This window comes from Pelodiscus sinensis, chromosome W (genome assembly GCF_052426305.1).
Source record: "Pelodiscus sinensis isolate ZL-2025 chromosome W, ASM5242630v1, whole genome shotgun sequence".
Lineage (NCBI taxonomy): Eukaryota > Metazoa > Chordata > Testudines > Trionychidae > Pelodiscus > Pelodiscus sinensis.
In genome coordinates, this window is record NC_143084.1 from 2,617,794 (window position 1) to 2,641,170 (window position 23,377).

Here is a 23,377-nt window from a genome sequence, read left to right on the forward strand (position 1 = left end):
ACAGATGCATTTCAAAATAGTCTGTTAGCCAACTTCAAAATGTGCTGGGGCCTCTGATTTAAGGAAATGTTTGTCTAGCATTTTGAACGTGTAATGATTCTAATTCCAGTATTTAATGTCATTAGATGGAAGGAAAATAACAAATGCAAATTAATCTTAAAATGAAGCTCCTCTGAAAGCACAAGAAGTGAAAATTTAATAAAGTTACTACTAAAATTAAATAAATGGGGAAATATCTTCTGAAGTTACCTAGCGATTCTAAGAAAACTGTCCATCTCTGTAGATCTGGGTAATACAGAATTAACGTCGTGGCTGCAATAAGGTGACAAACAGTGAAGGTCCTCTCTCTCCCCATCGCAGGTGCATGACTTGGATCCGAACACATGGAAGAGTGTTGAAGTTGTTCATATTGACATTGCGGACAGAACTCAAGTAGAATCAGCAGTAAGTAGACATCGTACTTATTGGGAGATGATTGTCCTGTCTAGCTAATTACTTTAGCCTTCATTTGCACCTTGAACATGTTTTTTCATTGTTAGTAAATAGGTTAATATACTCGGTGTAAATATCAATTTTATACTCACAGGTAATTTAAATAAGTGGCTGTCAAATGATTTAAAAAATTGTCATTATAATTGCCTTTTATTTGCACTGTTGAAAGAATACCAATTTAAATTGATGTTTTTCTACATTTTCAAATATATTGATTTAAGTTACAATACAGAATGCAGTGTACAGTGCTCAGTTTGTTTTGATTACAAATATTTGCATTGTAAAAAGATAATCATATTTTTCAGTTCATACAAATACTTTAGTGTAATCTCTCTCATAGAAGTGCAACTTACAAATACAGAATTATTTACAGCTCTAAAAAAGCAGTAAACACAAGCAATTAATGCAAAACACATGAATGCATTTTTTTAACCAGTGTTAATCACACACCTCTGTTTTGATCTTCACTTACAGTACTTCATTACTTGGCAAACGCTGGCAAAATTCTACAGCATTCTCATGATGTAGAGTGATTAAATATCAGAAAAAGTTAATGCAGCAGAAGTTCAAGTCTTTTTAAAAATATACTTCCCATTCAAAACTTCCAGATGGTTCTGTGGCCATTGCAAGGCTGAGGTCCATTGAAGTACAAGTCTGCAGTCCTTCCTATGGGCTAAACATGCCTCTGCCTCCAGTTGGAATTCTACAGATAACCCATCAACAGCAAATTAACCCTGCTAGCTGTGATAGAGTATGCTTAGAGTTTCAGGGTCTCTGTAGTCTCATGGCTTAAAGTACAACAATGTAACCAATGCTATTGCAAGGTATGTAGCTATGGAATGCAGACTACTCATTGTAAACAACAGAGGGCTAACAGGTGTTACTCAATCTGCATCTTGCAATCAATCCTACACCTTGCCCTTCCAAGGAACCATTGCATCAAGAGTACATGACCTATATCACAAGGAGAAGGCTACAAATCTGGAGCTTCTGAAAAATGCACTCACTGTTGCTTTGAGTGGTGACCGCTGTGACCACTTAAAGATGTCCAGTGATCTTGGAGTCCTGGCAAATCTGATTGATGGCTGCATGGACACTACAGTCATTCACCTTAACAGTAATACGTGAAACCAATGAATCACAACTAATCTTTTTAATCTAATAAAAATGTAGATATCGCAGCTTTCATGGGCACAACCCACTTCTTCAGTGGGTTGTGCCCACAAAAGCTCTGATGCCACTTACCGCTACGTCTATACTGTGCTCTCGTGTGCAATAAAATATGCAAATGAGGCAAAGCGGTGACTATTGCCTCACCTCATTTGCATACTTAATGAGCTGCCATTTTTGCCCAAGGGGCTTTGGCGTAAAACTCCCCTCTTGCGCAAGAGCCGTTCTCCCTGAAAAAAAGCAGCAGAACGGCTCTTGCACAAGAGGGGGGTTTTGGCACAAAACGACGCTGTGTAGATGGCTCCCTTTTGCATGAAAGGCCCTTGGGCAAAAATGGTGGCTCATTAGGTATGCAAATGAGGCATGGCGATATTCACTGCTTTGCTTCATTTGCATATTTTCTTGTGCAAGAGAGTGCAGTATAGCTGTAGCCTCTGTTTTGTTGTTCTTGCAGCACCTTAGAGACTATTTGTCGTTTAAGTTTTTCCAGTTAGACTAACATAGCTACCCCTCAAACTTTTTGTTCTTGTTTGTTTTGCATTAATCACTTGCATTACCAGCAATTAATTGACTGCTCTAATCTAAATGCTCAGTACTCACGTTTTGTGGACATTTCCTAATATCTCTGGTTTGATTTTTATCAGCAGATTACCAAAAATCCATTGCCCTTAAACATACAGCTTTTAGTCTTAATACAGTAATTTACTTGGATCACCATTTTGTGTGCTGGTTTCAGTGTATGAGGGCTGAAATTGAAAAAGGACTCAAATCCAGCTCTTCTGCATGGCCTGGCACAGAGCTGTGACCAGGCCATTCCTTTTGATTTGCTGTTTTAGGAGTATGTTCTTAAATATACATCATTTGGATTATGGCAAGTTCAAATAGGTCTGTTTTTTTGTGCTGAAATCTGTGGTGTTTAATTGCTTTTGCATCCTTCTCTTCAAACTTCTTACCCATCAATGCAGCAATTATCAGCATATGGGCTGGTCTTTCATCTCTGCTGGCAGAGGGGCTAACTGTAGCTAGAGAAACACCCATGTCCTTTCTTCTGCTTCCACTCTACAGTTACTGCTTTGTTACTATGTCATGAACAGGAGGAGTGCTGACCAGTACCTGGTGACTAAGGGGTTAACTCAGGTACCAAGCAAAGGTGTCAGCCAGGGGGCCTGGAGAACCAGTTGAGAGAGGGTTGAAATTTGAATTGGATATAGGTCTCCTGCCTGCTTTCTTCCTGTGGGAGAGTTTAAACCCAGGCAGAAGTACCATGCCGCTCCTGCGTGCCCGCCGCCCCCTGGAATTCAGGACATGGGAGCCCTGCACAAAGAGAAAATTAGAAGTGAGGACCAGGGAAATGTGAGTCCAGTCGCGTTCAGGGTAACTTTTCTTTATTTTGTGGTTTGGTTTGAACAGCTCTGTGTGATTCTAGGTCTCCCCTCCCTCTTTACCATCTAAGTGTTGTGCCGAGTTGCTCTGTAACATTTAGCACCCAAGTCTGCTTTCTCAAGTTTAGCTTGTGTTTTGGAATAAAAATCACTACCTTTAAGGTGATGAGATTCTTGTGTCCTGAATGGTCTGTCTGTGGGTATCTGCATGTCTCTGACTTGAGGGGTCAGCTACCACAGACTGCAACTTGTTTTTCTTTTTTTGCAAGCTCTTTTGGGGCAAAAGAACTTGGGGTACCTTGGGGGTGATTTCAAGTGTTCACCCCTGGTTTTAGAGGAAAAGCACTTGATAGTGGCAGCGATTCCCCAAAATCTGTTAGGATTCTGGGGGAAGGTTTTTGTGACCAGTGCCTGTAGAGGCAAGGCTTTGGAGCGCTCTTGCAGGCCCCCCACCTTTTGCACTCGGATTGCCAGAGTGGGGAACAGCCCTGACAGACCCATCTCTCTTGAGGTTTCTGCTGGTTCTTTGGATGGTTGCTGAAGTCCGGCTTCACTGTAACCATAAAACGAGCTACATTTTGGCCATTAAAATCAGCTCAGTCATTTGCCTTATTACTACATGATGTGCACTATAGGTGTGTAGGTAGTGATTACTTACCCAGTATTTTAGAAAAGTAGGGTCTGAATAAGTAACTTTGTTTTTAGTTACTAGCTTTTGAAGTGTATTTGAGCCTCCCACTTTCCAGAGTGGTAAAAATTATGCTGTTTCTGTTAAACAGTAGAACAGTCTTTAACACTATTTGCTGCCTCTCTTATGAAACGCAATTTCAAGCTGCTGCTTGTGCTCTTACTTTCCTGCTCAGGCTTTGGGTTGCTCCACGACACCGTATACCAGCGTTTCCCAAACTATAGGCTGCAGGGAAAAAAATACCAGGCCTCAGCGTGGTTGCTGGGGTGTTCTGGGCTCCCGGAGTGCCTGTGTGGCGCCGGGTCCCCCAAGCCCTCGGCCAGCCTGGGCGGAATCTGCATCCGGATGTTCTGGCTCCCGGCAGAGGCGGGGAGGGGAGCCGGTCATCGAAGCAGCACTGGACGGGGAAATGAGGGCGGGCCAGGGAGATTGGGAGAGGGGCAGCCGGCAAAAGCAGCGACACCCCTGCCAGGCCTTCCTCGCCCACCCCTAAAAACAAGAACCCCTCTGAGGTGGCCGGGCCCCCCGTCACTGTGGTAGAGGGGGCGAAAATGGACAAGGACCCCGGGGCCTCGACCGCTTCTTCCGCGGCACCTCCAGTCACCTCTGAAGAACTTCCCCTGAAGGGTAGGAAGGGCCCCGCCCGGAAGGCAAAACCTCCTGAGGGGAGGGCTCACTCCCCGGCCGCGACCCATCTGCTGGCCGTGGCCCCCCCTCCTTCCCGCTCCCCTGTTCCTTCCACCAGCTCTGGGGGCAACTGTGTCCCGGGCCCCAGGGCGTACGCCTAGGTAGTCACCACCCCCCCACCTGCCGCCTCCCAAGTCGCCTCCCGGAATACCATCCCCAGCGGCCGCGGCCCCTTTCCCACCCTGACCAGGAGGCACGGGGTCCGTTGTCTCTTGGTGGCGGCCTCGCCCCATGTGGAAACCTACGTGCGGGCATTGGCACGCGTGGTGGGGCCCGCGGCCGTGGTGGCGGCCTCTAGGATGTTTGGGAAGGTGGTATTCTTCCTGGCATCCGAGGCCGCTCCCCTCAGGGTTTTGGTCACCGTCCCCCGACGAACCTAGTTTAAAGCCCTCCTCGCTAGGTTTGCAAGCCTGCCCGCGAAGATGCTCCTTCCTCTCTTTGTTAGGTGGATCCCATCTCTTCCTAACAATCCTTGTGCCTGAACAGCGTCCCATGGTCGAAGAAACCGAAGCCCTCTCTGCGACACCACCTGCGCAACCACGCATTTACGTCCTCAATTCGACGATCCCTGCCCAGTCCTTTCCCTTCAACAGGGAGGATGGACTAGAACACCACTTGCACTCCGAATTCTTGGATCCTTCTTCCCAGCGCTACATAATCTGCAGTAACCTACTCAAGGTCATTCTTGGCCTTATCGTTCCCACGTGGAGAAGCAGGAAGCGGTAGTGATCCGAAGGTTTGATCTGTTTGGTAAGCTTCTCAGTCACATCCTGAATGCGAGCTCCTGGTAAGCAGCACAGCTCTCGAGATTCCAGGTCCGGACAGCAGATGGATGGCTTAGTCCCTCTCAGGAGGGAATCCCCAACCACCACCACCCCCACCCGTCGTCTTCTTTGGGGGGGGGGGGGGGGGTGGCCGTGGAACCCCCATTCCTAGGACTACGCATCCCATGCCTTCCAGTAGATGGTGTTCCTTTCCAGTTTCTTCCTTGTGAGGTCCCGTCCAAACCATTCAACACTGCCGAGCCCGTGAAGAGAGCCTGAAAGCGATTACTTACCTCTATAGCATCGGGGGATTCCCGTGCTGGCCTTTTTCCCCTTCTAGAAGTTACATGCTGCCAGTTCTCTTCCTGGTCCCGTACTGCCCTCTCTGGCTCTTCCGCCTGCCGTGCTTGCAGGATTAAACGCTGCCTTCTATTGAGGAAGTCTTCATCCTCTCTGATCGAGCATAGGGTCGACACTTGGGCCTCCAGTCCTCTAATTTTTTCTTCCAAAATGGCGACCAGCTCGCACTTCATGCAGATGAAATCCGTTCTTTCTTCCGGGAGGAAGACAAACATGGCACACGCTGTGCAGGTAACAGCAGCAGACCCATCACCATCCATCGTTGCTGTCCTGGAGAAGGGATTTAAGAAGAAAGGCAAGAGAACCTCACGCCCTTCCCAACTCCCTCTCTAAACTCCCTGTTAGCACTCACCTGTTTGTGCGCGCGCGCGCGCGCGCGCACACACACACACACACACACACACACACACACACACACACACACCCCCCCCCCCCCCCCACCCCCACCCCCTTCCAGAGGGGGGAGACACACACTGTGGACACACCTGCAGAGGGACACCCACAGAGGGGGACACACCCACACAGGGTGACCCCCCCACAGACACACCCAGAGGGACAGACACCCCCCCCCTCCGCCACACACAGAGGGGGGAACGAACACACACACACACACACACACACACACACACACACACACACACACACACCCCCAGAGGTACACGCTCGTGCACACACACCCGGGGGGGGATGGGGGGACACGCATGGGGGTACACACACGCACACACACACAGAGTGGGACACGGATACACAGAGGGACACACACACACACACATGGGGACACATACACAGAGGGACACACACCCGGGGGTGGACACTCTCACTCTCTCTCAACCAACTCTGGATTAAACAAAGACTGTGAATGGCTAGCCAAGTATAAAAGCAGTTTCTCCTCTCTTGGTGTTCACATCTCCAGATCAGCTGCTAGAAATGGGCCTCACCCTCCCTGACTGACTTAACCTCATTATCTTTAGCCTTATTCTGGCCTTATTCTGGTTCCAAGGTTGTCATAGCCAGGGGTGGTAGTGGGGATAAGCTCCCACTGTCTATAAAGTACTCCTATACGGCGTGCGTCTCCAATAGCCTCTGACAACCAAGTCCAGCTCCTGGCCTTCACGTGCGGTTTAGCTTGTAAACCCAGCGGAACTGTTTTAACTGACAGGAGAAGGGGCGCAGGCGGGTCACTGGCGCCTTATAACCAGTTGCTTCGGGGAGATGATACTCGTCAGCCTAGAAGGCAGTTCATCTAGGGGAAGGAAAACCCTGATTTTTAAACCTCCGCTGCCTTGCGGCTATATTCTTCCATGGAAAAGGCTTCAGGAGTAAACCTCGAGGAAAAATCCGGAGTCGGAGTCCCTAAGACAGTTCGATGCTGCTTGCAGCCTCGCTCTGGCAACTCCTGCGACGGCGCCGATGCCAAACTGTAGCAGCCCTGCTGTTCCTTTGGATCCATCGACGACGTGGAGAGGGGGGACCCGCTACGTGGGCAATAGCCTGTTCCTCCATATTACATCGCCCTGGCTAGTATCCGACTACCAACATATCTCGCAATCGACATAAACACGCAGTCCTGGGAAGACCTCGCAGCAGACCGCCCAAAGTGGAGGGGCACCCTGACCACACAGCTCAAGTCAGGCGAAACGAACATGATGTGTGCATCAGAAGAAAAGCGGGCCCGCAGGAAGTTACGCACCAACAACAGCCAGGGAACCACCTATAGCTGTGACTTCTGCGGCAAAGAATGCCTGTCCCGGATTGGCCTTTTCAGCCACCAACGACGCTGTCCCCGACGCTGTCCCAGACAATTCGACACGAACCAAGACGAGAACTAGGATACGTCATCCATGGTCAACTGACCGACGGAGGCCAACTAACTATTCTGGCCTGCATATTTATACCTTCCTCTGGAAATTTCCACTACATGCATCTGATGAAGTGGGTCTTTGCTCACGAAAGCTTATGCTCCAATACATCTGTTAGTCTATAAGGTGCCACAGGACTCCTTGTCACTTTTGCACATCCAGACTAACATGGCTACCCCTCTGATACAGAGAGAGGGGGACACCCAGAGGGACCCCCCCACACACACACCGAGGGACACCCCCCCCCACACAGGGATATACACACCCAGAGAGGGGGAGACACACACACACACGCTCACCCACACACCCAGAGGGATGCACACACGCACCCCCACAGAGGGACGGACACACACACAGGGACCCACCCCCCCACACACAGGGGCCCACACACAGTGGAAGCTTAGATTGTTGTTGTGCGGTGTCAACCCCTAGGGAATTAGGCTGAGGGTGAGTAAGCAGAAAGTCTAGGCCTTTAGGAGGGACAAAATATTTCTTGTCCGCCTGCTTATTGGTGGGGGGGTGCAGAGGCAGGTGTTTGTGATACTTCATCAGCAGATTCCATGATGGCTTGGTCAACAGGAAGTGCTATCTTAGCCTTTTGGGTTGGTTGAAGATTCTTAAGTAAACAGTGCTGCTTGCCAGCATCCTCCTGAGAGTTGCAGTTGCTGGGTCGTAGCCACCCTCTTGAATAGCTCTTGAAATTGCTTAATGACAGGGGAAACATTCCCCCCCCCCCCCCCCCCGAGGGGGTCTGGCTGTTGAATGTCCTCATTTGTAATCTGGCCCTCTTCACCAGTACCACTTCAGTGAGACATAGAAGTGCAGGATAATCGTGAGGGAGGCAGTTACTTGGAGGGTGGCGGGGAGACACTTGAGTAGTGGTGAGAGGTGGAATGCCTGCAACATCTGGATCAGTGACAGCAATGGCATGGAGGGTACTACCTCCATTCGGTTCTCCAAGGTGGCAGATAGTGATGGGAACGAGAGTGTCTGTACCTATCGTGCTACGACCTTTTTGGAGAAGAATGCCTAGAGGAGAAGACGCTGATAAATTCATGAGAAATACTTCAGACTGGCAATCGTAGAGAATGAATCAAGCCCCTGGAGGACGGGGGAGGAGATAGAGGGTAAACCGTCTTGAAGTTCTAGTTGGGGATGTAGGGTGACAAATATTACAAGAGTGCGGTGGATTTTGCCTGGGTGCTGGTGAATGCAGCTGTTGAAACAAAAGCTCCTCTCTGGTTTGGCGGCTAACAAACAGCTTTATTGATCAATAAGGCACAAAGTGAGCCAAACGTGACCCCAGCAGAGCCGGGCCCAGTAAGGCTGCTAATACAAATCAATCCTAGTATCTTTATACCCTTAACCAAACAAGTCTGATGTCAGGACATCCAATTACAGAAATCATCAGTTAAACTTAGAAAAGCAAAACCGTTATTAGCAAAAAAAAAAAAAAAAAAAAAGGAGCAGGTAAGAGGGAGTGAGCACTCTCCTCTCAAACAGCTCAATTAACACATTCCAATAACTCATCTTGCAGGCCTCTGTCCTGGGGTAACAAAGTTCACTCACTGGCGTACGTGCAGAAGCAAGAAGCTGAAATGGCTTCAGTTATACAAGATGGCTTCTAGCTAAATATGAAAATGGTTTCTACACAGCATTGGTGATGGCGATGTCACTGCTGGCGAAAAAGTTGGTTCTGGGCTTGGGGAGGGACAGGCACGGTTCGACTTTGCCCGACTCTTAGTTGGTGTCATTGATGAGGGCTTGTTGGTATCCTTCTGTTTTGCCGGGTGCCAAGGATGATGGTGTAGGTGCTGGTGCCATTGTAGTTTTGCAGCTGTCCTTCAGTTCCGTGGTTTTGGCTTGCTGGCTATGTCCGTTTCCAGAGGTGCCCGGTTTATCGCCAGAGCTAATGCAGTTTGATGTCAACGGTGGTAGAGACCTAGTGGGAGAGTCTCTTCTTCAATGCTGGCTTTGGCACTGTTGAACTTGGGTAGCTTGGGACGAGCAGTGGAGTCCCCAGTAGCCAAAGGCTGCAATGGCTCCGCATGCTCCTCTTTGATAAGGCTCATCTTCCTAGCTCTGCAAGCCCGGGCTGTTAGCTTGCTGCAGTGAGGACATTTATGTGGAGTATGACGGAGTAGACATGGGTCTATAGTTCCAGCACACAAAAGGTTCCTTTGTTTTATACTGGGGGTCTTCCCACTACTGCTTTAGAGTTTTGCCATTCGCTCCATTGGCTGCACCCAAGGTCTTCACAAAGTCCATGGCGGTGCTGGTGGCCTTTCGGCAGTGCTGGTGGCCTTCCTGCGGTGAAGGGGGTTCAGGTGTACCCTTACGCATTGGGCCCTGCATAGACGCAGTGGCAGCCAGCTCCGTTTCAAAAGCATGTGCAAACTGATACAGGGGCTGGAGGCCTTCCCCATCACAGTGGCCAGGACCTGTCTTAAGACCTCTGGGTCATATGGCTGCATGCATTTGTCATCCAGCTTGCCAGGCTTTCTCTCAGAGCTGCAGGCTTGGCTGCCACTGGTGTACACACCAACTCGTCATCTGCTGAGCGGGGTAGTCAGTCTGTCTGTCCCTGCGGGGGGGGGGGGGGGGGGCGGCGGCGGCGGCCTGGTTGGTGCTGTGCACTCTTCAGTGGCTGTTGGACTCCATGAATGTCTGTGAAAGTTCCCTTTCGTGCCCCTTGCCCTGTATTGACACTACTAACGGACACCTTGGGGTGCTCATCTGGGTGTATTAAAGATGCAGGGCATTGGTCTCATGTCAATGTTAAGGAGGTCAGGGTTGTTTGGTTGGCCTGTGAGTCCTTCACCAATGAAATGTGGGGCGGGTGTGTTATGTTTTAGACAGAAGAATAGCTTAGTGGTTTGAGCATTGGCCTGCTAAATCCAGGGTTATGAGCTCAATCCTTGAGAGGGCTATTTAGGGATCTGGGGCGAATCTGTTGGGGATGGTATTTGGTCTTGCTGTGAGGGTGGGGGACTGGACTCAATGACTGAGGTTCTTTCCAGCTCTGAGAGTGGTATATTTCCATATATTTAGACAACACCACAGTGATGTTTGTTTTATATCTACAAACAAGATAGTGCTTGCTCCTCTCCCCTGTGTCAGGAGGCGCTCTTGCTGTGGGAGCTCTGCATCTGGAACGAAATGCACCTTGTGGCATCGTATCTGCTGGGGTCCCAGAACTATCTAGTGGACAGTCTCCGTTGCACATTTTGATGCCATAATTTTCCAGAGGTGGGGTCATCCCTGATTGGACCTCTTTGCCACGAGGCAGAGCAGGAAGTGCTAGGCCTTCTGTTCCTACCTCAACCTCAGCAGGGGTTCACTGGAAGATGCATTCCAAATCCGCTGGGGGCTGGGTCTGCTGTATGCCTTCCCTCCCTTCCCCCTGTTTCACAAGGTGCTGCTCAAAATTTGCCAGGACAGTGTGGAAGTGATTCTGATAGTACTGGTATGGCCCAGGCATCATTGGTACACGCAGCTGCTGGAAATGTCAGTGGCCCCTCTGGTCCCACTTCCCCTGGTTCTGGACCTAATATCTCAGGACTATGGCAGGCTCTTTGCACCCCAGGCTCCAGGCCCTCCATCTGCTGGCTTGGAGACTCCGTGGTTGAACCCGGTAGAATGGCAGTGCTCCAAAGGGGTGCGCTCAGTTCTCCTTGGTAGTAGGAAACACTCCACGCCTGCTACTTCCATGGCAAAGTGGAAGAGGCTCTCAACATTCAAGCCCTGCAAGCCCCTGTTCCCCTAATTCTTGACTACCTCATGAGCTTGAAACAGCAAGGGCTCGCTACCTCCTCCATTAGGGTCCACCTGGCTGCATATCGGCATTTCACCCAGGGTCTGGGGGACATTTGGTGTTTGTGGATCCATTTGGTGGGTTGGTTCCTTCAGGGGTTGGACAGGTTATACCCTCCATATGAGGGACCCAGTACCTCAGTGGGACTTAAACCTGGTTTTGTCAACCCTCCCTCTCCCAACAAGTCACTTCAGCGCTTCCAGAAATCAAAGCCACTTACTCTGCTGTTTGTGCTTCCCCAGCCTCCAACTACTGTGACTGGCTAGACAACTCTGGGGTAGAAAATGGCTCCTGACCGCATGCACCTGTGGATGCTGAGTTGTCCTTTGGCTCTGGGTCTCCCTTCCCTTCAGCACCCTCATCCACAATTTCCTCCTTCTGGCTTGGTCCTCTCTGGGATGGGCCCTGAAGTATCCACAGGGGTCGCCCCCAAATATGTCATCCAGCTCACTGTAGAACTGGCAGGTCATGGGCACAGCACTGGAGTGGTGGTTTGCCTGTGCCTCGTGGTAGGCATTCTGCAGCTCCTTCACTTTGACCCTGCACTGCAGTGTGTCCCAGGCATAGCTCCTTTTGGTCATTCATCTCAATATCTGCCCTTGCGTCATAATTTATATGGCTGGCATGCAGCTGGGGCTGGAAAGCCTCCTCTCCAAAAGCTAATGAGAGCAGCAACTCAGCATGGCTCCCAAGTAGGGGATCACCTGGTGCATGGCACAGGCATGGTCACCTGGAAAGATGCACTGAGAGGAGAGCACACCACATGTCCCCAAGCAAACAGGAACGGTACTTTCAAAATTCCCAACGAATGTAAAGGGTGGATCTGAGGGTTGGTCACCTGAGGGGAGGGCAATAGAGTTTAAACAGATGACCAGAGAGGAGAGAACAGGCATTGTGGGAGAGGTACTGGGGGGTAGTTGCAGTGCCATAGTACACCAGAGTGTCCACACTGGTACCCCAGTGCTGTAGCCATTGTACTGAAAGCTCTACACCTGTTAAGGTGGCTGTGACAGACCGGGCCATGTCTGGGCACAACTGAGGACGTCCGCTCAGGGTGAATTGCTCAAATCCGGGGCTCCTTACAGCCCCCGACTGGTGACGTTTCCAAACAGGCGACAAACCAGTCCCACAGGGCGCTTCAGCTGCCTGCCTGAAGCCTCACGAGCAAAACCCCTCCGACACCCCAGCAATATCCGTGCCCCAGATGGCCCCGGGCCTATACACAGGTGGGGGGTCTTAGCATCCAATCCCACCTACCCCGAACAAGTTCTGTCCGGTTCCAAGAAACCAGCCACAGATCCCTGGTCAATTTACCCTCTGGACCTTGCCCACAAATCACGCTGGGCCAATCCTTTAGAATCTATATCTAAAGGTTTATTATTACAAGAAAGAAATGCCTGAGAGTAAGGTTGTTAAAGTACAGTACGTTACATGCACCGAATCTCCCAGTCCTCGATGCAGGCTCTAGCAGAGATGTTGCAGCTGCTGGTTTAAAAGTTCTTATTGCACATCCTACGATCAGGATGGGTTCACAGGTCTTCTGGGCTCTTCAATCCCTGCAGTGCTGCCTCTGGGATGAAGTGCTGAGCTGAGAACAAAATGGCATCGACCGCATGGCCTCTTTATACCCCCTTCCTGGCCTTTTCTGGTCTCAGCTGGTCACCTGGTCCTCAGCCTCTCTCTGCTGGCAGCTCTTGGGTCTCCGCCCTCCTGCTTTAGGTGTGTCCTTGGGCCATCAAGTGCCATTGTCCCACAGGGCTTTGCTAATCAGCCTGTCCATAGCAATGCTTAACCACATTCAGAGAAACATTCAGCTTCCACACAGACCACAGATTCCTACCTACACACACAGACATTATACACTCACATAAATAGCGTACATAAGATCAACAAACGATAAGCTCCCATTCAATACCCCACATGGCTCCCCCCTATACCAATTTCTGGGGGGGGGTGCAGCAGTGATCTGGCTGCTTCCCTCCAATTCAGTAATGTGACAGTGGCTTACCTGGAGCACAGCAACTGTGGAGTTAGTGCGTGCTAAGAGCCTAGCCAGTGTGGACACCTTGGGAATTGCAGCTCTGGGAGCTGGTTTTCTGCACAGTAACTTGCCAGTGTAGACCAGGCCAAAGATATAGATACATACTATCTATCTTCCAGTACAGAGGTGGGGAACCTATAGCCTAGCAAGGCTTGGGGTTCACCCCACTCCAGCATCGGGAAGCCGATGCTGGTGCCCCAGCCTTGCAGGGATGGGGTGGGGGGGCTTGAGGCCAATCTCAGCACTGGAGTACCATCACCAGCTCCCTGCTGCAGGCGGGAGGGAGCCCCGAGCCTAACGGGCCAGAGTTAGGCAAGCCAGGACTGGAGCCATCCTGTAGGCTCTGCCAGGTGGGGGAAGAAAGTGGCTCCACATGCTGCTGCTGCTCCCCTTCCCCCCAGTTGGGGGAAATGACAGTGCAGGGAATCACTGCCTGGGGGCTTCCCCCCACCACTCTGGCTGTAATCATGGCCAATAGGAGCGGGGGGGGGGGGGGGGCACAAAGCCACCCCCGCAGCCTTCCTCTCCCTGCCAGACCCAACACCCCAAGCTATAGACATGCTTAAACTCTATTGTAGCTTGTAAATATTTAGAACCTTTGGTTTTGTTTAGCTTTAATTTTGTTACATGCCATTTTTCCATATTAAGTTGTGTGTTGGTGGAAAAAATGTTCTATGCTATTGCTTAATGTTTAAAGTAGGGATGTCAACTTGTATTTGACTACATGATTAACCGATAAGCCCGAGCTTAATCTTGTTGACTAAGCACACTCCCCTTGTTGCCTCTGTCAGAGGCAGCAAAGGGTGGGGTGGGAGGGAGCAGGAGCCAGTGCCCGTGAGGATAGAGAGGCAGCAGTGTAGAGCATGATGGGAGCAGGCGGGAGCCAATGCATGCGGGGATCTGCCTCCCCCCTCCTTTGCTGCCTCCTACAGAGACAGTGGCCGGGGAGGCAGGCAAGAGTCGGTGCTGGGGGGAGCAAGATTTAACAGCCAGTTCCCCTCCAGCACCGGCTCCCTGGTGCTGCCTCCACCCCAACCCCCTGCTGATGCCTCTATCAGAGGCAGCAGTGCGGGGGGGATGGGGCGCATCAGAGCACCTTGGGCCTGTCGCAGACAGAGGTTGGTCTACAGCAGCAGCCCCTGTCTGCAGGGGGCGGGAGGGTATCCAAGCTCCCTACAGACGGGCTGCTGCCGCGGATCAGTCTCTGTCCGCGGGGAGCTCGGACTTCTGCAGACGGGGCTGCTGCTTCAGTATCAGAGGCAGCCGTGTGTGGTGGCAGGCAGCTGGTCTGCGCAGGGAGCAGGTTTTTAAACTGGCTCCCCTGGCGGACCGGCTTCTGCCTACCACCCCATGCTGCTGCCTCTGACATAGAGGTAGCAGCACAGGACTGCAGGGGGCTCCCCAAGAATGGGGCCAGGAGCACACTGGCTGCTGGCCCCACCTCTGGGGACTATATTGAATAGTTGTGTAACCGCTAAGATTTCATGCAGTTATGTGACTATTCAATTAAACTAGGGATGTTAGATAACTTGTAAAGTAGTTTAGTCTGAGGGTAGTGTACATGGCCTAGCTCTGTATACCTTCCCCTTCCCTCTCAAATATTCTATACCTGCTTCTGCTGTAATGTCTACAAAAAGTCAGCCAAGCTGTGATTACTAGCATGAGGGAGTGTTGTGGGAAGTTGATAGCTACAAGCGTGCATACGTAGATGTGTATACTTTGTAAACTCTGAACAGGGGTAGTATCTACCTGTGATTTTGTACGGTACTTAACATAAGGGCTACGTCTAGACTGGCATGATTTTCCACAAATGCGTCCGTGCCAATCTAGACGTGGTTTTGCGCAAAAAAGCCCCAATCGCCATTTTCGCGATCGGGGCTTTTTTGCGCAAAACAAATCTGAGCTGTCTACACTGGCCCTTTTGAGCAAAAGCTTTGCGCAAAAGGACTTTTGCCCGAATGGGAGCAGCATAGTATTTCCGCAAGAAGCACTGATTTCCTACTGTCTGAAGTCAGTGTTCTTGCGGAAATTCAAGTGGCTAGTGTAGACAGCTGGCAAGTTTTTCCACAAAAGCAAGTGCTTTTGCAGAAAAACTTGCCAGTCTAGACGCAGCCAAGGGGTATCTAGCTCAACAAGGGACTTTTGGGTCCTAGTTATGTAAATATGTAACAATAACAAGATCTTTGTAGATAATCGAGAAGCAGCTCGGGGGTGGGAGGTGGTAAAATGCATGTGAAAATGAAACCTTGTTCCAGAGTGTTCTAAGAGGATGCAAAGGAAAGTTAGTGAAAATAGTGAGAAGTCAGTCTGACTTCAACAAGAGCTTTTAATTACTGAAAAATCTAACAGGAATTCTACAAAATTAGAAATGGGCAAATTGCTGTGGAGGAGTGTGTGGGGTTTAAAAAAAAAAAAAAAAAAGCCTAGGAACAAAACCAGCAAGGCTCCTGTACGGAATGATTTATACTTACCAAGGGACATAAAAGGCAATAAGAGGTTCTTTAAATACATTGGGAGCAAAAGAGACCAGTCCAAGTGGGCTGCTACTTCTCAGACACACATCTAATTACTGAGGATATTAAAAAAGCTGAGATGTTCAATGCCTATTTTACTTCAGTCTTCACACAAAAAAAAGTTAATGAGCAGTGTGATGGGGTGCGGTCAAAGACAACCCCTGGGGGGGTGCCTCGTGGGGTACTGATACGGCCACTGCCACTCTCCTTCCCGCTCTCTGGGGCTCCTCACCACCTGCTGGGCCAGCTCCGCTGGTCTCCCCCAGCGAAGGCCCTGAGCTGAGGTCCCTGCCCCTACCGAGAAGCAGCACAGACACTGAACCACTTCAGGTCCAAGGAGAGTGCAGTTTAGGGCCCAGATTCCTGGGATACCACTCCCCAGATGGGATCAAACCCCAAAGAATTAGGTAGGTCCCCTTTAACAATGAAAGGGGGAGTGTGCACACTGGTTGCCCCCCCAGGTAACAATTGCTTACACTGGGTTTGATAGAAAATAAAAGTGATTTTATGAGGTACAAGCCGTAGGATTGAAGTGGTGATAAGTGAGAACAGGCAGAGCAAAGCAGGTTACAAATCAAAAGAAACAAAACCACTTGGCTAATTCTCCACTGAAACCTCAGTGCAAACTTACTCAAACTCACCCTAAAACCTCTTTTCCAGCTGCCCCTCCAAACCGGGGCTTTCTCCCCCTCCCTGGGGCCTTTGGCTCCTTCCTCCAGGTGCAGCCCAGCCAAAAGACCCAGGCCTCTCCTTTCCTAGTCCTTTTGTTAGACTTGAGGCCACTCCCTACCAACCACTGCTAGGACTTAAGGACAAAAGAGACAGTTTAACAATTGCTCATCAAGACTTTGAAGGTAACGCCCTCCATGTCTCATTCATACATTGAAGCCCACAAAGTATTCCCCACTCCATGTGTCTAATTTTACACACACACACACACCCACCCACCAAAGTGAAATAAACCGAACCAATGGCTCGTGACATGAAGATCGATGGGTTACACAAAATAATTTGCTCAAAACACTTTTTAGTTATGTATATTCATGTCCATAAGTCCATTTCATAAAGCAGGGAGGGGGGGGGGGCTCCGTCACAACCAGCTATTCCATATAAGGAATATTAACAATGAAGGGGATGGAATGTAAACCAAAAAATAGAACTGCTTAAAGAACATTTAGGTAAATAAGATGTATCCAAGTCAGCAGGGCCTGATGAAATTCATCCTAGGGTACATAAGGAACTAGCTGATATAATCTCAGAGTGGTTAGCAGTTATCTGAGAACTCATGAAGGATAAGTGAGGTCCCAGAAAACTGGAGGAGGATAAACATAATCTCTGTCTTTTAAAGACGAGCAAAGAGGACCTGGGGAATTAGACTAACTAGCTGAATGTCAGAAAGATACTGGTTCAAATTATTAGTTTTTGTAAACTGCTATAATATAATTGGGTTATAAAGAATAGTCAGCATGGATTTGTCAAGAGCAAATCCTGACAAATCAGTTGGCCTATTGGATGGGGAGAAGCAGTAGATGTGATATCTTGATTTTAAAGAATGCATTTGATACAGTCCCACAAACAAACTAGGGGAATGTTGTCTGGATGAAATAAAGTATAAAGTGGATGCACAACGGGTTGAAAGACCATGCTCAGAAAAGTTATCAATGGTTTGCTGTTAGATTGGGAGGGTATATCTGGAGGGGGGGGGGGGGGGGGGGGCTGCAGAAGTCAGTTGTTTGTCTGGTACTAGTCAACATTTTTATTAATGACTTGGATAATGGAGTGAAGAGCATACTTATAAAATTTGTGGGTGATGCTAACTGGGAAGGGTTGCAAGGACTTTGGAGGATTAGAATGCAAAATGACTGCAATATTGAAGTATTGTTCTGTATTCAACAAATGGACTTAAATAAAATCAAGCGCAAAGTACTTTAAGAAGTCAGAATCACACGCTCAGCTACTAAATGGGGGAAAATTGTCTTTGTGGCAATACTGTTGAAAAGGATTTGGGAGTCAGTGGAATAGAAATGGAATCAGGGTCAGCAATATGATACAGAAAAAGATTAATATTGTTCTGGGGTTTATTAACAGGAGTGTTGTGTATAAGAAATTGGAGATAATTGTCCTGCTCTATTTAACACTGATAAGGCTGCAGCTGGAATACTGTGTTCAATTTTGTGCACCGTACTTCAGGAAAGATGTGGACAAAGTGGAGATAGGTCAGGTTTTCTAAACCTTGTATCATTTTTACAGCTCTCTTCTAGACTAAGAGGGAAGGTTAAAATAAAGTTTAGCTTTGAGAAAAGAAGACTGATGGGGAACCTGATAAGTCTTTATATGGTGAGTGCTGTTAACAATTGATCACCATCCTTTTTACCTCCATATCTACTGAAGGGTAGTACAAGAAGTAATGAGCTTAATCAACTGGAAGGGGGAGGTTTAGGTTAAGTATTAAAGAAAATGTGCTAACTGTAAGGGTAGTTAAGTTCTGGAACAGGCTTCTAAGGGAGGTTGCGGAATCCCTGTTGGAAGTTTTTAAAAACAGGTTGGACAAGCACCTTTCAGGTATGGGCTCTGTCTGCTTGGTCTTGCCATACTGCAGGGATTGGACTTGATGACTTCTCAAGGTCCCTTCTATTCCTGTTGGGTTCACTAATTTTCAAGTGCTGCTTTGCACTGGTGGTGGTGGTGTCTCTGCTTTTCCTCTGACTTTTTTTTCTTTTTTTCAGGACTATAAAGCTGATGAGGACCCAGTATTGTTTCAGTCGATGACGACCAAGAGAGGACCTTTGGGGCCTAACTGGAAGGTATTGTGAGCTGACATTACAAGTTCTTCCTCGTAAATGCTGGATCCAGGCAAGCTGGGGGCCGCATTTGGCCCCCGGGCCTTAGGTTCCCCGCCCCTGCTTTATGTTATACTGACATGACAAATATATTTTAGTTTAATTGGATTTGAAAAGGAGAAGAAAGTGCTTTTGCTATGTTAGTGAACAAAATATACTATTGCAAAAATGCTGTATTAATGTTTAAAGTAGACAAGTTGATGTGAACCTTTTGGGATCATAAGGTTAATTATGGAATTGTTATATTGAAAAAAAGTACTAACATTGTTATAGATACACAGCTGAGTTCCATACTACAGTGCAGTCCATATGAGTCACGTGTGTAAGAACACTATTGATTGTTTCTCATTTTACATTGCAAGGTTCTGTATAGGGATGTAAAATTTCGATTAATCAGCTAATCGAGTAGTCGATGTAATTTCCATCGACTACTCGATCAGTTGATAAGTTGGGATGGGGCACTCGCACCTGCAGGGCTTTTACTACATTTAAAAGGCAGAGGCGCAGCAGGGAACCCAGATCGAACGGGAACTGCTTCAGTCCCTGCTCGCGCTGTTTCCCCCGCTGTGCCGCTGCCTCCCTTGCTCCTCTGTGGCGATGGTGCTGGGGAGAACCAGCTTTTAAGATGGCTTCCCCCAGCACTGGCTCCTGCTCCCCCCACCCCTCTTGCTGCCTCTGATACTGAGGCGGGGGGGGGCTACTAGCTACTTGGCTCTGGTGAGGCCACATCTGGAGTATTGTGTCCAGTTATGGGCCCCCAATTACAGGAAGGATGTGGACGCACTAGAGAGGGTCCAGTGGAGGGTGACCAAAATGATTAGGGGACTGGAGCGCACAACCTATGAGGAGAGGCTGAGGGATTTGGGCTTATTTAGTCTGCAGAAGAGAAGAGTGAGGGGGGATTTGATAGCGGCCTTCAACTTCCTGAAGGGAGGTTCCAAAGAGGATGGAGAGAGGCTGTTCTCAGTAGTGGGGGATGGCAGAACAAGGAGCAATGGTCTCAAGTTGTGGTGGGAGAGGTCCAGGTTGGATATTAGGAAAAACTATTTCCCTAGGAGGGTGGTGAAGCACTGGAATGGGTTACCTAGGGAAGTGGTGGAATCTCCATCCCTAGAGGTGTTAAGTCTCAACTTGACAAAGCCCTGGCTGGGTTGATTTAGTTGGGATTGGTCCTGCCTAGGGCAGGGGGCTGGATTTGATGACCTTCTGAGGTCTCTTCCAGCTCTATGGTTCTATGATTCTAGTTGCTTACATCCCTAGTTCTGTAGTTTGGGATCTTGCCACCTTTCTTTACTACAGAACACTATGCATCCTATTCTACTATGTCATTAAGAGAGTGTTAACTCCCTTGTTGTCCAAAGAAACTTTGTTCACTTTTTTCCTTAGACTAACAGGAGCGGAATAGAAAGAATTTATAAAAATAAGAAGCAAGTGATCAGTGGGGAGGGAAAAAGTAAGGTGCTGGTAAATGAAAACAAAGAAGGCAGCAACAGTTGAATAAAAGCAAAGCCCAACCTCTTTCCTCTCTTGTGTGTCTGGTACTCCAGTTCATAGTGTTGTAGTTCACCAGAGACCACTGCAACAATAGAGCTACTTATCATCATCAACAACCATGGGCTTCAACGCCCATTGGTGTCCAATGCCTCCCTCACTATTTCCTTCCATCTTTCCCTGTCCAGTGCGGAGTGGCTTAGTTTCTGTAGACTAGCTCTGCACCAATCTACTGTATCATCTACCCATTCTCTGTGGGGTCTGCCTCTCCTATTCGGACCATCCATTATGCCGAATACCAGGGTCTTAACTTTTCACTCGTCGTTCGTTATGCAGATATGCCCGAATAGCTGTAACTTCCGGTGTAAACCTTCTGCAGTAGGTTCTCTTTCGGCTGTATCTTCCTATACAATTCCTCGTTGGTGACCTTCTGCATCCATCCTATTCTCAGGATCTTTCTATAACCACTCCTCTTGAACGCCAATATCCTTCTCGCGAATCTTTCGTTATCACCCATGTCTCACATCCGTACAACATGCTGCTAATGCTGATGCTTAATTGATGAGTTTAGGTTGAGAGATCATACACCTAGCTTAGGTATGCGCTTGGCTTCTTGAACTCTTGGTTCTGATACATATTCCAAAGGATAAGCATGGACGTGTGTCCCTAGTATTTTTCATGATTTATGGACTCAACCTTCTGTTAAGTGGCTTGTGTGCACAGTGATGAAAGAGTGATTTAAACTGTAATTTGACTCACATTTTTGCTTCAAGGCAAAGCCTTCATGCCTGCATATCTCAGTAGTCATGGCTACATATACCATAGGTATGGTCTATACAGGACTGGGTCCTGCCATGAGGGCAGGGGACCAGACTCTATGACCTCTTGAGGTCCCTTCCAGTCCTAGTATTCTATGATTCTATAGTCACTTACAATGCCAGTCTTTCTTAAATGCATTAACAAGCTGCCTGTTCACATGTTGAGTAAAATCATCATCATCATCCTGATGCCCCTGGGTTGATTGAGATTTAGCTTTTCTCTTAGTTTTATGTGCGGAAAGCTTTATTCCTGTAAAGAGAAGTATTCAATTCTTTGAAAGCTCTGTTAACGCTGTCGCTTTTCTACAGAGACGGGCTTTGTTTATTGGGATTATTTTGGTGCATAATTTGATAGGTGGTTGTCCAAATACCATCATGGCCATCGTGTCTCATCCTTGAGATACAGATCTGAGACACATAAGTAATGGGTAACCTGCCTTGGAAATCTTCTTACAGAAACCAGGACCCATAGCTGAGTTTCTTCTTCATTGTATAGTGAGCAAGATGATGCATAGGTTTCTCTTTTGCCTTCTGAAGTATCAGGTGGTGGCTGCCTTACTAGTAGTGGTATTCTGGACTTGATGGACCAGTAATCTGATCTCACATGGGTAGCTTCCTATCTTTCTCAGAAAGATCATCTCAGAAGGTGAGGTCAAGCCCTCAGTGATTAGAATTTGACACCTGGAAGTAGCTTACATCATGTGAAGCAGCCCTAGCATAGAAAGAAAAAAATGTACTTCAGCTAGAGGCTGAGCACAGAAGCTGAACCAATGTGAGTATAGCTTTATGGCATAGTTATTTCAAGTTTTCCAGTGCGTTGAGGCTTGTTTGTTCTGTGGCGTTGCGTGTCCTTGGTAGGAGTGAGTTCCAAGGACAGTGACTTAAATGAGGTGAGGTTTGGAGTGCAATGTTAATATGACTTGATATGCTATGGCCTGTGCATGTTGTGATTTGGCTTCAGCTGAACGTTTCTTGTAGAAATGTATTGCGTAACTGTCACAAATTCTTAAACTGTCATTCAAAAAGTCTCTTGTGTTTGGTTGCTAAGAATCCGAATGTGAAATGAATGTACTTGAGTCTGCAAACAACATCAAGTAATAGCTCTGAGCATTCTGAACTGCCCCATCGGTGTAGTGACATACTTTGTCACTATTTTACTGCTCATCATTTTTGCAGACATATCAAGATAAGGACGTATCAGGTAATAGTTTAGAATGCAGTGGGTCAGCAACTCCTGTCTGTTTCCTGTCCCCACACATAAGAATGAAGGAGATGCATCTTCTCCCTGATCCCAAAAGCCTCAACTGCATCTTATTTTGTCAAGCACACTCACTTCCATGCCTAGCAGGCTCATGAGCCTCTGCTTCCTTGTAGGGAGCTTAAATAGCAAGGGACATGCTAATAGGCCTCAATGGGATTGTGGTCTGAGATTGTAAAATTGAAGAAACTTTGATACAAGGGCTTTACATATCCTTGTCCCCAAGGTGTGGATGCACCTTTCGTGTTCTTGAGTTATGTTAGCTCAATTTATCTACATCTTTTTATGGCTTATCTATTTTACAGGTGCTAGTGTCTCAGAGGGGTAGCCGCGTTAGTCTGTAAGAGTATGTCTACACTACGCGCTTATTTTGAAATAAACGTCCACACTACAAATGCCCATTGAAATAGCGCAGAGCTGTAGCTAAATAGAGCGTCCATATTGACTGGCACCTGAATCACATTTAAAGCCCCTCAGAAGCACTCTGGGCAGGGCATGAGGACAGCAGTCGCTTCCTAGCTGCTGCCTGAGGCTAGCTGAGGCTCGTGCTTAAAGGGACCCCCCTGTACAGTCGTGTCTCGGGCGCTTCACCTTTGCCTACCTCCTCGAGGGACAGCAACCTCTTCTCACTACCTGCTCTGCTTGCCCTTGCGCACACCACAGCACTCCAGCCATGGAGCCGGACCTGCTGCAAAGCACTCACTGGCTCTTGGACCTGCTGCCGCACCTCCTGGTGCAGTTACTGCAGGCTGCCCACATGGCACTGCAGGAACAGGACCAGCAGCTCACTCTGGGGCACATCCTCACTCCACTCCACATGCTGCTCATGCACCACAGCCCCTCCCACCATCCCCTGCACACCGTGCACCGCTGCTTCTGACTCTGGGACACCAGTTTTGACTGGTGGGGCCGGCTCATCATGGAGCAGTAGCTCCAGAACTTCTGTATGCAGAAGGACACCTTCCTGGAGCTGTGCAAGTGGCTTGCCCCTGCCCTCCGGCGATGGGACACCCACATGCAACCCGCCATCCCCACCAGAAGCGTCGTGTTGTGGTACTTCAGAAGCTCACCACGCTGGACAGATACCGCTCCTTTAGGAACCAGTTCGGTGTGGGGAGATTGACCGTCAAGGCTGTGCTCATGCAGGTATGCCTCTCTTCCTAGTGTCCTAGGAGGGTGGTGAACTGCTGGAATGGAGTT

The 23,377-nt window shown here is 48.5% G+C and overlaps 1 protein-coding gene across 13 annotated transcripts in view; it reads left to right on the plus strand.

Annotated features, from left to right (window-relative positions):
• Window positions 1-23,377, plus strand: part of LOC106731943 (phosphatidylinositol transfer protein beta isoform-like) — a 167,646-nt gene that overhangs the window by 41,878 nt on the left and 102,391 nt on the right. For 8 of the 13 annotated variants that reach the window (XR_016348242.1, XM_089775098.1, XM_089775095.1 and 5 more), the window contains 3 exons: window positions 361-444; window positions 18,021-18,107; window positions 18,497-18,574. Coding sequence is in view for 12 of the 13 variants with exons in the window: in XM_089775098.1 (XP_089631224.1) it covers window positions 361-444; window positions 18,021-18,107; window positions 18,497-18,574 (249 nt within the window). In the remaining variant the exon portion in view is untranslated. Of the gene's footprint in view, window positions 1-360; window positions 445-6,340; window positions 8,530-18,020; window positions 18,108-18,496; window positions 18,575-22,482; window positions 23,324-23,377 lie in introns of those variants that run through there. The other 5 variants (XM_089775099.1, XM_089775097.1, XM_075915695.2 and 2 more) reach the window with 4 other exon arrangements.